Raw genomic sequence first — 17,303 nt, 5'->3', positions numbered from 1 at the left:
CAACTGAAAGCAGCATTCTGTCCTCCATCTAAAACTGCTCTTGTGCTGAATCTACTGACTACTTCACCAAAGTTGGCATGAATTTCACCTTATATTTTAATTAACTATAAACACTAACAGATAAAAAACTGAGCAACCCTGAATTCATTATCATTTAAAGAAATTTATTAGTAACTTTATCATTCATGTTTATTTAGATGCTGGTGAATGTTTAAAGCCTGCTCCTGTTGTCTACAGACAGTAAACTTTGACCTATAAGCATATGCCAACTCATTACCTGGATGGTTCAGACCAACCCAGTCGCTTCCAAAAACAGGGTTTTAGTTCCTCTTGATGAAATATAGAAAGAAGAAAACACAACCCAATTACTGTCTGGGTCAAAGGGTGCCAGTATTCAGAAGTCACATTAGTGTTCTCTCTCTAGTTTAGGGTGAATTGTCTTACCAACAACGGTTGTTTTCTTCTACAGAGAGAATCTTTCTAAAAACACGGTTAATGGGCATCCCCTCCTAACATTCTGCAGCTGTCTGTCACATCAATGGACACTAATAATGCTAATTCACAAAGTCCCTGCATTATGTTCTCAGTGAATTCAACACTAGCTAAATGCTCATACACTCTGGACCCTGTGCCAGTCAGGGTCCCAGAGGAAATCAAATGCACCCCCAAGCCCTTTAACGAAGTGACTACTTACACAGGGGTAGTCAGAGTTAAGGGAGCAAACAAGGGCTGGCAAGGCATCCAGTGACCAGCAGCAGTGGGAAACCATTATCACTACTAAGTCTAGAGGGACTGGAGGGGAGGTGGGGCAGAACAGTTACTGGGACCCAGTGATAGCTGGATTTGAGAAGGACAGGCGGCCTCACAGAAGCTGTGCTTCTGGAGGGACACCACTTCTACACAGAGACTAGGTGTTGAAGTAGGCAGGCAGGAGAAGTAATACCCCAGCTACTCTTCTGCCCTCTTCCTACTGACCAGCGGGAAGCCTGCTGGCCAGGAAGCCCAGGAGATAGAGTCCACAAAGCACAAAACAGGGCAGAGAAAGGAGGAGGAGTGAGAATGAACCAGGGAAGGGATGCAAGGGATACCAGATATTCTGAAAGAGTTAGTATTTCTAACTTCCTAAGTAGAAGGAACTTTAAATATAGAGGGGTGTCATTTGTGAATGACGCCTAAAGCTCTGTCGAAATGGTTTTAAAATAAGATTAATTTATCCTTTCATATTACTTGTAGACTCCACTTAAATTCCAGTTTATGATTTCTTATCAGATTCTGCAGGAGCTAAATTTAGAACTCTTTTGAAGACACCAGACAATTAGAAGCAAAACATGTTCCCAGACAGTGTGTAAGATAAGCTGATGAAACTGGCCGAAGGCTTTTGCTGTAGAAATAGAACTGGGTGTTTTTACTGTTTTGTGATGAAGATAATACAACTGACAATTTAGAGAAAACATGGGCTGAACTACAGGAGGAAAGCACAGAAGGATTATTTATAGCATCTGGGAAGTATTTCTAAATAACTCGGATGCTTATCACACCGCAAGGACTCCAGGCTACATCATAAATAATCATTCATTCATACCTTCTTCAGAAGTTCGTAAGAAACTGTCTGATTTCCTTCTCTCTGATTTGATCCTTTCTTCCCCTTTTCTTTTCTTTTCACCAGCTTCTTGATCCTTGATATTTGCCTCCCTTCAATGACAATGATTTTGAGCATCAAACCATAAGCACGATGGCCAGGAGACCAGGACTGCTCCAAAGGAATCATAATAGGTGGCCCTAGTGGCCAGGCATTAGCTCGTGCGCTATAATGTACATTAACTCATTTAATTCTTATTACAACTCTATGAGGTAGTCACCACTACCATGAGGCACAGAGTTTAGTTACAGCCTGGTAAGTCCTGGAACTGGGATCTGACCCAAGCAGTCTGTCTCAGACTCTGCTCTCAACCTCGAGGCTATATTATCCCCCTCTACCCAACCCCCACAAAGCATTTCACTTATGTTCTAACTGATGTCCTTTTTATAACCACCATTTATTTTATTACCTTACTTCATTTCCTGGAACTCTCTCTGAAGTATCTCTAATTGAAATATCTAATGATTTAAGGCCATGTTTGCCAAACTAGTAAGCAGAAAGCATCTCCCCCACTCAACGGTAAGCTCCTGAAAAGCAGAGACATCCTATCCCTCTGCTTCTCCAGCACAGCGCTTGGCTCACTGTCAGTGCTCAACAGATGCTGGCTCAACCAATCTGACACTGTTTAGGGATTTTTCTTCTGTTTTCATTTGCTAAATATTCAAAACAAAATATGTAAAATGAGAGAGAAAATAAAGCCAGCTAGAGCAAAAAGGATTTTTCCCCTCCTAACCTCTCATCACTGATAGAATCATAGGCTCTAGAATGGGAGGAAGCCTTGAGGGTCTTTCCCACCTCCATCCAGATGACCAGGCCCAGCGTTGTCTAGCCTGTGCTTGAGTGGGAGGAGCTGGTGGTCAAGGGAGCGTAAAGGCAGTTGTTCTCTCTATCAGATGGCTATGGCTCTTAGAAAGAGTGTGGTCTGCTGCATAAAAAATACCTAACTCTGCAGTTTCTAGTCACTAGCTCTGTCCTTTGGGGGAGAGGAGAGTAAGCAGACTCTCTTCACTTCACAGTATCTCAGGTATTTGAGGGCAGCTATCAAATCCTCAACCCCACCCGTGCTTCTCAGGCTGAGCCTCCCCAGATCCTTCAGCTGTTCTCACAGGACATGGTTTCCAGACGTCTGACTGTTCTAGGGCCACCCTCTTCTGTTTGTCAACATCGCTTTTAAACTATGGCACCCAGGAAGACGCCCCACACTGTGTCCCAGGAGTCCCCTCTCTAGTGTGAGACATTGCCCTGGACAACACATCTCTGTCTGTTCAGCATTAATGCTGCACTGACCTTTTTAGCAATTGCATCAAACTGAGATCTCATGGAGTCACTATTTATGCCCTCTTCAAGAAAAATTTCTTGAATTCTTACCATGTCTCAAAATGCATGCTAAATGCTGAGCATATAAAAATAAGACACACTTCCTCCCTTCAATGAAACTGCAGTGAGGAGGAGCTTCCAGTCAAAAATTCTTCATTAGGTCAGATCCCTCACATTCTACACATCTCAATGCTCACTTTCATCTTTTAGAGGAATCTAAGATTTCCACCTGTCAAGACTATTTTGAATCCACAGTCTACCACCTATCACATTAGCATTCATTCTTAGATTTGTTATCTAAAAATTTGATAAGCATGCCTTTTCTGATTTAATTCAAATGGCTGATGAAAATGTTGGAGGTGACAGGGCCAAGGTATGCAATCTTGGAGGCCTCTCTGTATACTGATATCAATCTGGTAATCAGTATCTTGAGCGCTGTGGGTGGTTGGAGGAAGAGGGGCAGACAGGAGTCAAGGCTGGCTTAACAGCAGCAATGTAATGACATCACCAGACACTCATTCTTCAAGGAGTCAAAGTATTTAAAAAAAAAACAAAAACAAACTAAAATCTAGACCTCCTTCCTGAAAAAGAAGAAAATGATCCCCTGATGGGAGAACAATAACCTTGTAGAACCTTCAGGGAGATCTTGTAGCTCCGTGCTGTCCTCAGGGGGCTGCAGCCATCTTTCTAGGTCTTCATCGAGAGTAGAGTGAGCTCTGTCCAAGGGTAAGTGAAGAGAATTGAGACAATTCTTGTCCCATGACAAGGGGGCACAGTGTTTTAGAGTGGGGAAGGCCCTTCAAACCCGTGCTTTCACCGTACACATGAGAAAATGAGAGCTCAGTGAGACTACCTACAGCAGCAGAGGTCACTGAGATCCGATTTAAATGCAGACCAAAACCCTTCTTTAGCCCCTTGACCAAAAGCCTCAGCACCCATAGTTACTTCCCAAAGTCCAATGTTAGACTCAGTCTCAATTCTATGTCATTAAGTCAATTTCTACCTGAGGCTAGAACTGTACACTCATTACTACTTTTTTGGATGAAGAACTGCCTCTGAGGCTAAAGGATGCAGAGAGTGTTTTTGGAAGGCCTGAAAAGTCCCACTGTGGGCATCTATCTGTGTCCAGCACAGCCAGCCCTTTTGGAAAACAGTTATAGTAGCTAACTTTTGATCATGAGCAAAGCACTTTATACAACCAAATTTAACTTGGCTTTTTGAGCTAATCTTCTTTTGCTTGAATAATGATGTACATTTTTACTGAAGGTGTTTTGCGGAGATGGAAGGGCTGGATTTATACATTACAGAAAAAAGATTTCTTTTTTTAACTATTTACTATTTTTTAAAGATTTTATTTATTTGTCAGAGAGACAGAGTGAGTGCACACAAGCAGGGGGAGCAGCAGACAGAAGAAGAAGCAGGCTCCCTGCTCAGTAAGGAGCTCAGTGGGACTTGATCCCAGGACCCTGGGATCATGACCTGAGCCGAAGGCAGATGTTTAATTGACTGAGCCACCCAGGCATCCCTAGAAAAAAAGATATCTAAAACTTTAAAAAAGTATTTATCTTCTTCCCCCTTTGCCTCTTTGTCTTTTCTGTCTCCCCAGGACCTTCCCCTTGCTGGTCCCAGGGCTCCAGTCTCCTCCTCCACTTCCCAGACCTTTCCTTCCAGGTCTTTCTTTTCCTTCCTCATATAGAATAATTTAGCCCTTGAAGAGTGTGACAGAAACGATTCACTACCTAAAAGTTATTCATAGCACTCTTCTCCCTTGCCTTCTTCTTCTATAGCAGCTAAAAAACTAAAAACTCAATTTATAGTCTCCCTTGCAACTGAGGGTGGTCATGCATCACATTTGGCCAGTGAGATATAAGTAGGGCCTTATATCTCCTACTGGGGAGGGCTTCTGGGAAAGTGCTTTCCAGATAAAAAGGGGCAGAGTCAGAATATTCCTTTGCCCCACCCTTTTATCTCTGCCTGGTAGTGGATAGCAGCCACCTTGCAACCAGGAGGTGACAAGTCTGAAAATAAAGGTCAACATGCTAAGGTGGCAAAGCAGGAATATCCAAAGAGCCTAAGTCCCTGGTCACATCACCAAGCTGCTATCCCAGGCATGCCCTGCCAACCAGTGGGACTGCCTCTTGTGTGAGACAAACTCATCTAAGCACAATGGTGGGGTTCTCTATCATTTGCAGTTGAAAGAATTCTGCAGGCTACCCTAAGGATCACAGGATTAGAATAACACGAATGGTACAAGGATAGATTCAGATCCTCTTTTTCTTCAAAATTTAGACATTTTGCTCATCGTGGATTTTTTGGCATCAATTTTCATTTTTAAAAATACCACATTAAAATAATTTATCTTGACACCTGCGTTTTTTGGTGTCTTCTTCAATTTTGTGCCCAAGGAGTATGTCTCACTCACCTCATGCCAGTCCTGGCCCCGAATGACAGTTAGGGCAAGGCAAAGAAGTCAGAAGGCACAAGAGGTGAGCTGAAGTGGTTTACCTTACAGCACAGGTCAAAGGAGAGCTCTGAATCAGGAATGGAACGGGGTTTCTTGAGGCAACCTTGTGTTTTTATTTATTTATTTATTTATAAATATTTTATTTATTTATTTGACAGAGAGAGAGACAGGAGAACAGGAACACAAGCAGGGGGAGTGGGAGAGGGAGAAGCAGGCTTCCTGCGGAGCAGGGAGCCCGATGCGGGGCTCGATTGCAGGACCCTGGGACCATGACCTGAGCCGAAGGCAGATGCCTAACGACTGAGCCACCCAGGCGCCCCGCAACCTTGTGTTTTTAGACTCAACTGTCTGGGTGACTGCCCCCATTTTCTCTTATTTGGCTACAAATATCTAAAAAAATTCTCTTCTGGGAGCCTGGGTGGCTCAGTTGGTTAAGCAACTGCTTTCGGCCCAGGTCATGATCCTGGAGTCCCGGGATCGAGTCCCACATCAGGCTCCCTGCTCGGCGGGGAGTCTGCTTCTCCCTCTGACCCTCTTCCCTCTCGTGCTCTCTATCTCTCATTCTCTCTCTCTCAAATAAATAAATAAAATCTTTAAAAAAAAAAAGATTTAAAAAAAATAAAAAAATAAAAAAATTCTCTTCTAAGGCCTTTAATTGAAACATTTTTTTTAACAAGCTAAAACCTATGTTTGCCTCACAAAATGAAGTAAAAACAAAAACAAAAAAACAACCTGACAAGAAAAAAATCCTATTAAAAAATGGGCAAAGAACTCGAATATTTTTTTCTCCAGAGAAAATATACAAATGGCCATGGACCATATGAAAAGGTATTCAACATCCCTCATCACTGGGGAAATGCAAATCAAAACCACAATATCACCTCATACTCATTCCCTTAGAGTGGCTACTATCAAAAAATCCAGAAAATAACAAGTATTGGCAAGGATGTGAAGAAATTGGAGCCCTTGTGCAGTGTTGGTAGGAATGTAAAATGGTGCAGCTGCTGTGGAAAACAGTATGGTATTTCCTCAAAAAATTAAAAATAGATTTACCATGTGATCCAGCAATACCACTTCAGGGTACATATCCAAAATAATTGAAAGCAGGATGTTTAGAAGAGATATTTGTACACCCGTGTTCATAGGAGCATTATTCACAGTAGGCAAAGGATGGAAGTAACCCAGTGTCTAACCAGTAAATGAATGGATAAACAAAATGTAACACATAGACACACAAACACACACACAGAGGAATTCAGCCTTAAAAAAGAAGGAAATTCTGGGGCGCCTGGATGGCTCAGTTGGTTAAGCGTCTGCCTTCAGCTCAGGTCATGATCCTGACTCACAGGATCAAGCCCCACACTGGGCTCTCTGCTCAGCAGAGAGCCTGTTCTCCCTCTCCCTCTGCCGCTATCACTGCTTGTGCTCTCTTTCTCTCAAATAAACAAAATCTTAAAAAAAAAAAAAAAAAAGGAAATTCTGACTACGTTGCATGGATGAACCTTGAGGATATTATGCTAAGTGAAATAAACCAGTTACAAAATGACAAATACTGTATGACTTTACTTATATGAGGTATCAAGAGGAGTCAAATTCATAGAAACAGGGGCGCCTGGGTGGCTCAGTTGGTTAAGCGACTGCCTTCGGCTCAGGTCATGATCCTGGAGTCCCGGGATCGAGGCCCGCATCGGGCTCCCTGCTCAGCAGGGGGTCTGCTTCTCCCTCTGACCTTCCTCTCTCTCATGCTCTCTACCATTCTCTCTCTCTCTCTCAATAAATAAATAAAATCTTTTAAAAAAAATTCATAGAAACAGAAAGTAGAATGGCAGTTGCTAGGAACTGAGAAAGGGCAAATGGGCAGTTGGTTTTTGAGTATAAGAGTTTCAGTTTTGAAAGAAGAAGAAGAGAGCAGGAGGGGAAGAATGAAGGGGGGAAATTGGAGGGGGAGATGAACCATGAGAGACGATGGACTCTGAGAAACAAACTGAGGGTTCTAGAGGGGAGGGGGGTGGGGGGTGGGTTAGCCTGGTGATGGGTATTAAAGAGGGCACGTTCTGCGTGGAGCACTGGGTGTTATACGCAAATAATGAATCATGGAACACTACATCAAAAACTAATGATGTAATGTATGGTGATTACCATAATAAAAAAAAGAGTTTCAGTTTTGTAAGATGAGTAAGTTTAAGAGACTGGTTGCACAACAATGTGAATATACTTAACATTACTGAACTGTACCCTTGAAAATTTTATGTTATGTTTATCTTATCACAATTACAATAAAAACCAAAAAACTTTTAGGAATAGGGGCTATTAGGATAGTATGAAGAAAGACCTTTTCTTCCCATCTTATTTGTCAAATATCAGAAGAAAAATGAATACAAACTAATACCATATAGTAAATCCTTTCAGAAGTCCAGCTTTTTCTGTTACCTCTCCGTGTCCTCTTCTAGATCCTGAGTTTCTTTGGTCCAAAGCATACTGCTATCTTCTTTTTCACAGTTAGTTGCTTGTTCTTCTAAATGCCTTTGATCTAAAAACAGTTGAAAGACTTAACTTTATTAGAACATCAAAAAACAATTGAGAAAGGCTGCCTAAAATGGAGTGCAAAAAATTAAAATCAGTGGTCCCTGAAGCATGCACTGCACGACTTCTTCCCAGGAGAGCCAGGGACCAGGTGGCAGTCTGCAGGGTGCCTGCAACCACAGCAGCTGCTTCTGGGGTCTTGGGAGCTCTCTGGTGCCAGGTAAAGCGACAAGAAACCTTACCTGTGCCAAGACTCAAGAGAGACAGAGGAAACAGAGGAAAAAAAGGGCGCATAAAAGAGGAGGCAGGAGACCCTGGAAACAAATTGCCCAGATTTACTTTGGGGGACTACTCTGTTCTCACTTGTTAGATGTTTCTAGGTTGAAGCCTCAAGGAAGGAATTTGGGTGGGGAAGGGTAGTACCCTTTAATGTATGCCAGGCATTTCGTAATGCTATCTCATTTCATCCTGCCAGCAGTCCTATGAAGGGAAGGTTTGTGCAGTATCTTACAATGTAGCGGGCACTGTGCTTAGAGATATTGCATACATCAGGAGGTAGGAATTATCCCCATTTTACAGATGAGGATGACTGAGGCTCAGAGACATTAGTTTGCAGTACAAAAGTGGCAACTGAGGTGGAATTGTGCCTGACTTCAAGGTCCGCAGTCCCCCAAATATACCAATGTGCTGCCAAGGACAGTGTTACAGCAAGGACCTGATGAAAATGATCTGGGTAGTTGGCTTACCATTTGCAGTGATGCCCAGATGACTTGCTGTGTTCTCCCCCAACACCGTGGATGAGGCCTGCTCCTGCTTTAAGTGCTCTGTCACAATTATACAAAAGCAGAAGGCAAGTTATTTCTCCCTTTACATGTCACACCATTCTCTAGGGCAGTGGTTCTCAAAGGGTGGCCCTCGGATCAGCAGCCTCAGTTATACTCAGTATACTCTGACTTAGATATGCAAATTCTTAGGTCTCATCTCAGACATACTGAGTCAGGAACTCTGGGGGTGGGGCCAAGCAATCATATTTTACAAGCCCTCCAGGTGACTCTGACAGCTGATAAAGTTTGAGAACCACTGGTCTAGGGCATTCGATCCCCTCCAACACTAAAAATAAAAACAAAAACGGTAACGATAATAGGTCACATTTGCAGAGCTCTATGTGGCAGGTAGTGTTTTTAACTTACACACATTCATTCAAGATTAATGTTTGCAGTCTTCACAACAACCCTACAAGACTGATCATGTGATTTCCATTCCTGTTTAGCAGATGAGGAAATGAAGGTAAGGAGAGGTTGGGGACCTTGCCTGGAATCACAGAGAGGAAGATGCAGAGCTGGGATTTGAACCTAGATGGTCCAGCTCTAAGATCTATGCTCTTAATCTCTATTTTATCGTCTCTCAAAAAGTGTGGAACAACATCAAAGCAACCTCCAATTTTCCCCATCCCTGTGGCCTATGTTTCATATTTTTTACCTAGTTTATCAAAAGACCTAGGGCAAAGAATATCTATAATTTCCAGTTCCTAAAGAATTGACCACAAGACCAAGACAAGGATCTGCTAAACCCTGCATCCTGCTGTGCATTTGTTAGCCGCACAGTATGCTTCAAGTGCTCCCCGCAGAGCAGGGAGATAGCTGGGAGGCAGCACACAGAGGGACCTTGGGTTCCCTGACGCAGCCCTGTTGTGTGCAGGCACAGGGCTCTCTCTTCCTGTAGGTCAGGAAGCTTCCTGGCAGCTCCTGGGCATCAAGGGGCCCCATTTGATCATTTCAAGTAATTTGAAATAAAAAATCCATTTTTATCCTTGTTAAAAGTAGTCTCTTGTTGATCTTAAAGGATCACCTATATCCTAGGGTTCTAGAGGATCCCCCCCTTTAGGCCTTTGTCAGAAGCCTAGAGCTTTGGATGTGGGTCCTCCAAAAGAACAGGTGTCAGCACCAGGTCACTCCCCAAAGCTCTCCTGAGGTGGAACAAGAAAATGATAATATACAATAATTGCGTGGGAGTGCCCACCATTAGGAGAAACCACCCAAGTGCCCTCTCGCTTTTGTCTTTCTGGGAAATTACTGACCCATGTCAAAGTGCAGACATCACCTAGAAACCTGGTCCAGATAATTCCCGTAAGTAAAATGAGGAAGGGTTTCCTCAGAGCGTACTGGGGTACAGCTGTGCCATGAGGCTGGAGCCCAGGAGGAAGCCTGCTGACAGCTGCTGAAATGGGGGAGTCCATATGGTGACTGAAAGAGAAGACAGCGGGATCCAGAGGGAAAGTATCTCTAAGATCAAACTACAAAGAAACCTACAAATACTACCTTAAGTCATGACCAAGGAACAAATGACACTGAGAATTTACCTGAGCTGGATGTGTGTAGGTGACCTTTACTCTTCTAAGCAGCAGTTCAATTGCTATACTATGAAGAGGAACTAGAGAGGAGGATTTGCAAAGACTCCCTGGGGATTTCTAGAGAAGGAAAGCCAGTGTGGGGGTGGGAACCCTAAGAGCTTAACCTAACACCCCTATGACCCTGTGGCATTGTGGGAGAGGTGTGACGAGGTAAGAAGGGCCTGTGAGTACGGAAAAAGAAACTAGGGAAGGTTCTGGCAGCTCTGACTGGTTCCACCCTAGTTCTTCAGACCCACAGTCAGGGGCTTAGGGTTGCGATAGCTGTCCATTGAGTCAGACCACATAGGTCCTCATTTACCTCCCTCTTTCTGATGAAACACAAAACCTCAGAGACCCTGAAAACCAGCTGGTGCATCTCAGGAAATTCTCTAGAGGCCCCATACGAAGAACTGGGCCATCAGAGGTCTGACAAGATGTGTCCTCTCAGGGTAAGGGGCTGGTCAGCCAGGCTGTCAAGAAGAGAACAGTCGGGTCTTTCCTGGGTAAGGAAACCACCTGTCCCAATGATGCCATTTATTCGGCATTGGCTCAGCTGGGCAGGGCCAGCCCATCCAGCTACAATTAAATTGAGCTGGTATAACTGGGTCTCTGCCTGAAATGGAAAATTCTGGTCTCATTAGGTCTTATGCCACTGACATCTCTGCCCCTGGGAAAGTGATTCATCCATGCTGCCAATACCTTTAATACCTCCTGCTAATGGCAAAACTGAAAGTACAGGATGTCTTGGCCTCAGTAGCCAGACATCAGGTCCCCAAGTTATGGCTAGTTTCGTTCAAAAAGGAAGTAAAAAAATCTCTTTAGTAAAAGAATTTCATCATAATAAACCACTCAAATGTTAACTTCTCTTAGAATCATTACCATAGGCCCTTTAAGTAACAAAATGACAACACACACAGGCTAATTATCCTGGCCAGGTTTCAATAGTAGTGCGAGGCCCATTTTATTGGAAAACTGCTCCTTCCTAAATTGTGTACATTCGATCAGACCTTCTGAGGGTCTTTTGTACTAGTGCTTACACTTTATTTTTTTTTTAAAGATTTTATTTTTATTTATTCATGAGAGACAGAGAGAGAGAGAGAGAAGCAGAGGGAGAAGCAGGCTCCCTGCTGAGCAGGGAGCCCGATGCGGGACTCCATCCCAGGACCCTGGGATCATGACCTGAGCCGAAGGCAGACGCTTAACCATCTGAGCCACCCAGGCGCCCCTAGTGCTTACACTTTAGACAAAGAACCACACTGTGGTCACGGAGCACATTCGGTATTAAACATCCCTTACCAATTTCGTCAAGCAGCTCCTGAGATGGTGGTGGTAGCTCATCAATGTGACGCTGTGAAATGGCTTCTACTAGTGCTTAAAAAAGATAAAGGGGGAAATGACTTAACACCTTCCTGGCCCTGAACTGGATTTTCACGGCTTCCACATGGACTTGACCTAGGACTTCTCGACAGTAAAACAAACTAAGGCAGGGAGACAGCATTTCACATCAGCAGTCCTAGTTGACACCTCTTAACATGTGAACGGGTTTACTCCCCCTTTTACTCCAAACCCTTTCCTACTTTGCCCCTTACCCAGTACTGACTGATCTGTGTCCTTTCCTCCCCAAGGACATTAGGGTAGGTGAGGTACAAATTCTTACCAAGCAGCTGTGGGCTCCTGGAGGGATACTGACGCTCTGGACCACTCAAAATGAATAAAACATATAAAGTGGGAGGTCTTTCTCTATAGATTATCAGGCCAGGGGATACAGAAGCAACCATTCTTTGGGCCTTTCCTTAACTGCTCAGTTATAACACTATCCAAAACCCCTCAACATTGAAATTAATATACCAAAGGCAATAAACCTCAAGAGCTTTTAACATTCTCATACCTTTTGGTTTGAAAATCATCTCCTAAGAATCTATCCTAAGAAAGGAATCAGAGGTACAGACAAAGATTTTTGTACAAAGAGCAAAAATTAGAAAACAATATAAATCTTCAACATTAGGGCATGGTTAAGCAACATATGTAGAATGGACTATTATGAAGCCATTTACACATATTTACAAATAACTTCCATTGACTGAGGGGAAATCCTGAAAATAAAGAATCAGAGGAAAAAAAAAGGCCAGAGCTGACACACAATTATGATCTCAACTATGCTAAAAATATATATATTTTTGCATATTTCTAGAAATATGAAAGAGAGCTGTGCCTGGCTGGCTCAGTCAGTACAGCATGCAACCCTTCATCTCGGGGGACGTGAGTTTGAGCCCCACGTTGGGCAGAGAGTTTACTTTAAAAAAAAAAAAGACACATGCCAAAATAGTACAAGAAGTTAAAAAATGGTGGTAGAATTAAGTGGTAGTTTTTTTTTAAAAGCTCTTTTTAATTCTGTTTAATAAGTATACTTTACTTTTATAATCAGAGGGAAAATAGCATTTCTTTTGTTTTTTTTTAAAGATTTTATTCATTTATTTGACAGAGAGAGAGAGACAGCGAGAGCAGGAACACAAGCAGGGGGAGTGGGAGAGGGAGAAGCAGGCTCCCTGCCGAGCAGGGGGCCCGGTGCGGGACTCGATCCCAGGACCCTGGGATCATGACCTGAGCCAAAGGTAGACGTTTAATGACCACCCAGGTGCCCGAAAATAGCATGTCTGTTGGAATCTAATGTAGCATCAAAGATGAGAAGAAGGCTCCCTTAAACTGGCTTACTATTGTTTTGTATTTTGGTTCTATTTCAATATTAAAAACACAGGATACCTTTTGGCAGGCTCCTTCTCCGGGGGGCATGGGATGACGATGTGTCAGGTGACTTAGCAATGCTGGAGGAACCGGCCCCAGTAAATGCAGACAATCTTTTCTGTAAGTAAGACATAAACATGGTAACTGACACATATATTGAGCTCAAAAGACCCATGCAGTTCAACCATTTCCAAGAGTAAGCCTGTGTTTCACTGACGGAAGAAGCCTTTTGTTTTGCTGACTGAGTCAAACTCACTCCTCCTCAGCAAACCCTTCTCACTCCTCTTTGCCTCTGCAGTGCCCAGTACCCACCTCTGTGTCGGATCCCACCTGCCTTTCTCACTAGATGGGGAACTCCTCCGGGACAGGGACTAGGTCTATCTTATTTATATTTGGATGCCTAGAAGAGGGCCTGGCAGGCTCCCTGGCACTTAGAACATGCCCAATTAACAGATGGTTGAAATTTTTTTTAAGATTTTATTTATTTATTTGAGAGAGAGAATGAGAGAGAGAGAAAGCACATGAGAGGGAAGAGGGTCAGAGGGAGAAGCAGACTCCCTGCTGAGCAGGGAGCCCGATGTGGGACTCGATCCCAGGACTCCAGGATCATGACCTGAGCCGAAGGCAGTCGCTTAACCAACTGAGCCACCCAGGTGCCCGGCAGCTGATTTTTAATTGAAGGCCAAAGCAGTCATCAATCTGCCTATAGGATGGTCAACAGATTTTTAATGAGCAGTGCCAAGTAAGGAATTTGTATTTTTCTTGAAGATACTATACATATGAAATACGAGGGAGAGAGAAGAGAAAAAAAAGGACAGCAGGGGCAGAAGGAGGAGGAGTGGAGAAGGTAGTACAGAAATATGTGTTTTTATTACAGACTATTAGTTCAGGAGTTCAGAGAAGGTGGAGATCAATCAAAACTCTCGGGGAACCAAGCAGAGGAGGCAACAAAGAGGAAGGAGAACTCAAGCCTCCTCAAGTGAGCAGGATATGTGTAGACAGAAAGTACCCTGCAGGTGAAGGTAGTAGCATTCTAAGCTGTTGCAGTTTGGCTCTTTAAAGAAACTGCTAGACATTATCTCTGGTTGGGGGGAAGGCACAAAAATCCAAGATCTATCCTATAACACAGACTCAGAGAGACACCCCAAGAAGGCCTAGAGAAGATCCAGCTTATTTCTTGCTTTCTTTGTAAAATGGATTTGGAGAAATCTTAGTACTTTGGATCCCTAAGGCCCTTGGGCTGATTCCATGAATATGGAAAGCAGAGTCAGTATACTTACAAGATCGGTCAATCTTGAAGGGACAGTTTCAGAGGAAGTCAGAAAGGAATCCAGGCTCTTTGCTTTCTCTCGAACGGTTGAAAATCTTTCAGACGAAGTTTGAATAGATTCCTGACTGTTCCAGTACGAGGTAGACCCTGTTTTAATCTGAAATGTGATACTTTCAAGGCAGTCTTTATACTGACTGGCAGCTGAAGAACTTGACCCTGTTGTAGAAAAGAAAGCAATTAGTCTCCAAATCCTTTACATTATTTAAAAACAAAAATACAAAACTCTCTATCTATACCAGGGATTCTCCAAATTGTTAATAACTAAAATAATCGCTGATTATGACACATAGCTCCTCAAAGTATTAAAAAAAAAAAAGTCTCTAAACTTGGCCATCAAAATAAAGGGAGATTATTGGAACCACAAATATAATGGAACTAAGGACACCAGAGAGAGGCTATTTGATGCTGGCTGTTGAGGTTGGAGGACTCAAAACTATGTATGTTTAAGGAAGATAGGTTTTGAGTTACAAACTCTAGAGAAGCCAATGTATTTGCACTAAATTCGGTAGTGTTAGAGTAAAAAGTACAGTTTGCATTTACGTGTCTCTACCACCAAAGTCAAAAAACTCCCTATAGCTGCTTAATAACCACCACCAACAACCCCTACCTGGCCCCCCATGGGGTTATCCCCATCAGCTCTGGCGCTAGAGAGACACCTCTGCACTATGAGGAAACACCTGCCGGTCTGTTCTCACGGCTGGCTTCCCAAAGCCAGTGGGGCAGAAACTGTTCTTCTCCTTAAACACTTCTCCCTGCTGTGATTACCTGGGCTGAGCGGAGTGCTGACACTTGTAGGTGCGTGGTTTATTCTGGGGGTTTTGCATGAGACTTCCTTAAAAGAACCATCTTGTTCGTAGGAGATACTAGACAGCTCTTGAATGTCTGTCAGTGATCTAAGAAATTAAAAGCACAAAGTAATCAGGAGATGTTTAGAAAAATCAAACAATATATTACCAAGGGGTACTTTTTAAGGATGCTCCTGACAACAATCTTTATTTGGCAGTAGACCAGAATTAGACTATCTTAGACTATCGTATGTATCTGAAAGAGAGTATTAGAGAATATCCTAAAAAGAGATACTAACTTTAAACATATCTCAGCAGCTAAAAATAAACTATTTCCACAGACAAAAGTATATTTATGGAAAACAGATTTCATCTACCTCAAATGTAAACTTACTAATATCATCATCATTATCACTGTACTTCATTGATTATAAGATGCTATTAATTTAGATCACATCATCATAACAGGTTTTCGGTGAAAAAATAAACATGCTCACATTAAACGTAAACATAAAACTGGGAAGAAAGTGTTCTCTTACAAATAATGAAATACTATTCCCCTAAAACCAAGACTTTACACAGCTTCCTTAGGCAACCCTTTGGTGGCCCTACATGGCTTTCTCCTTCAGCTCCTCTGGTGATTCCTTTAATGTCTCCTCTTGTTCACCTTCAGTACTATAAGAGAGAAAGTGAGAAAAATATATGAATCCCCTGTCAGCCCAGTGCACTAACCTGGTACAAGGGATCAGTTTATCAGCCCTGTGAGAAGTAGCACTAAGCTCAGAAATGGAAAGTAGGTTTCGGTCCTGGGTCTGCTACTGACTAGCTATATGTTCTCAGGCATGTCTGGGCCTTTCTCTGGGCCTCAGTTTCCTCTCCAGAGATTGAATAAATACACTCTAAGCATCAGCCCATCTGAAATCAGCCAATGATGCTATATGACAGTGAGCGAGTTCCTCAGGAAATCAAGAGAGCACAGGAAATCTGCTGGGAATGGAGGCTGGGGCAAAGGGCACAGCCGTAGGACATTACCAACATTACCAACTGTGAGACAGCTTCCTGCATGTGTCATCAGGTGAGGCCAAGAGAGACTTATGCCAAAAAAATGACCAGAAAAGAATATGAACACAAACTTAACCTGTTTCTACGTTAACCACTATCTAGAATTCCATTTCAATATCTGTTGAATACAAACTACAAGCCAGATCCCACACTAAATTCTTCCATATGTTTTCATATATTTTTTTAAAGATTTTATTTACTTACTTGACAGAGAAAGACATAGCAAGAGAGGGAACACAAGCAGGGGGAGTGAGAGAGGGAGAAGAAAGCCTCCCACAGAGCAGGGAGCCCAATGTGGGGCTTGATCCCAGGACTCTGGGACCACGACGTGAGCCGAAGGCAGACACTCAATGACTGAGCCACCCAGGTGCCCCTGTTTTCATATTTTTAATCTTTGCAACAATCCTATGAAATCAATGGTACAAAGGAAAAAGCACAGATTTTGGACTGAGTTGTGACTTTATTAATTCTGTTCACTAGAGTATTTGTTTCTCTTCCAAGCATACAGTAGGACAGCACTTCTTGGCCCTCCTAATTTATATAAATGGCCACATGACTTGTTTTAACCAGTGAAATATAAGTGAAAATGATGTGAATCACTTTTGAGCAGAAACCTTAAGGACAGTGCACAATTCACGTTCCCTTTTTCTTGCCTCAGCAATCAAGGAAATACAAGGATGGAGTCTTCCTCAGCCTGGCTTTTGGGTAGAAGGTAATATAGCACAGAACACCCCTAGCCAATCCACGATGGACATGGAGCATGAGCAAAAAATAAATTTTTGCTGTTTTAAGCCACTAAAATCTGGGGGTTGTTTGTTATATAAGCATAATCTAGCCTATCCTGACTGATACATCCACTTACTAACTGCAGCCTTAGAAAAAAATGAATTTTGCTTTCCTTATTTGCAAAATGGAGATAACAGTATACACCTCAGAAGGCTGTTACATAAATTATATTTGAGAAAACCAAGTATCTGGTATATGGTAGCTGCTTAGGAAATACTAGGTATAATTATTATAGATAAAAAAGTTGAGGCCTAGAGATAGGGAAA

At 42.7% G+C, this 17,303-nt stretch overlaps 1 protein-coding gene across 10 annotated transcripts in view; it reads right to left on the bottom strand.

Moving 5' to 3' along the window:
- Positions 1-17,303, bottom strand: part of TEX14 (testis expressed 14, intercellular bridge forming factor) — a 114,236-nt gene that overhangs the window by 557 nt on the left and 96,376 nt on the right. For 4 of the 10 annotated variants that reach the window (XM_025851044.2, XM_073879513.1, XM_073879512.1 and 1 more), the window contains 10 exons: positions 15,802-15,864; positions 15,170-15,297; positions 14,355-14,560; positions 13,093-13,192; positions 11,629-11,703; positions 8,690-8,767; positions 7,851-7,950; positions 3,580-3,672; positions 1,583-1,692; positions 278-329 (listed from right to left, as the gene is read on the bottom strand). In XM_025851044.2, the coding sequence (XP_025706829.1) occupies positions 278-329; positions 1,583-1,692; positions 3,580-3,672; positions 7,851-7,950; positions 8,690-8,767; positions 11,629-11,703; positions 13,093-13,192; positions 14,355-14,560; positions 15,170-15,297; positions 15,802-15,864 (1,005 nt within the window). Of the gene's footprint in view, positions 1-277; positions 330-1,582; positions 1,693-3,579; positions 3,673-7,809; positions 7,951-8,689; positions 8,768-11,628; positions 11,704-13,092; positions 13,193-14,354; positions 14,561-15,169; positions 15,298-15,801; positions 15,865-17,303 lie in introns of those variants that run through there. The other 6 variants (XM_073879515.1, XM_073879516.1, XM_073879514.1 and 3 more) reach the window with 6 other exon arrangements.

This window comes from Callorhinus ursinus, unplaced genomic scaffold (assembly GCF_003265705.2).
Source record: "Callorhinus ursinus isolate GAN/ISIS: 27379988/994484 unplaced genomic scaffold, GSC_fseal_2.0 scaffold34, whole genome shotgun sequence".
Lineage (NCBI taxonomy): Eukaryota > Metazoa > Chordata > Mammalia > Carnivora > Otariidae > Callorhinus > Callorhinus ursinus.
Note: the sequence above shows the minus strand (reverse complement) of the source record. Positions and strands in the feature narration are given on the sequence as shown.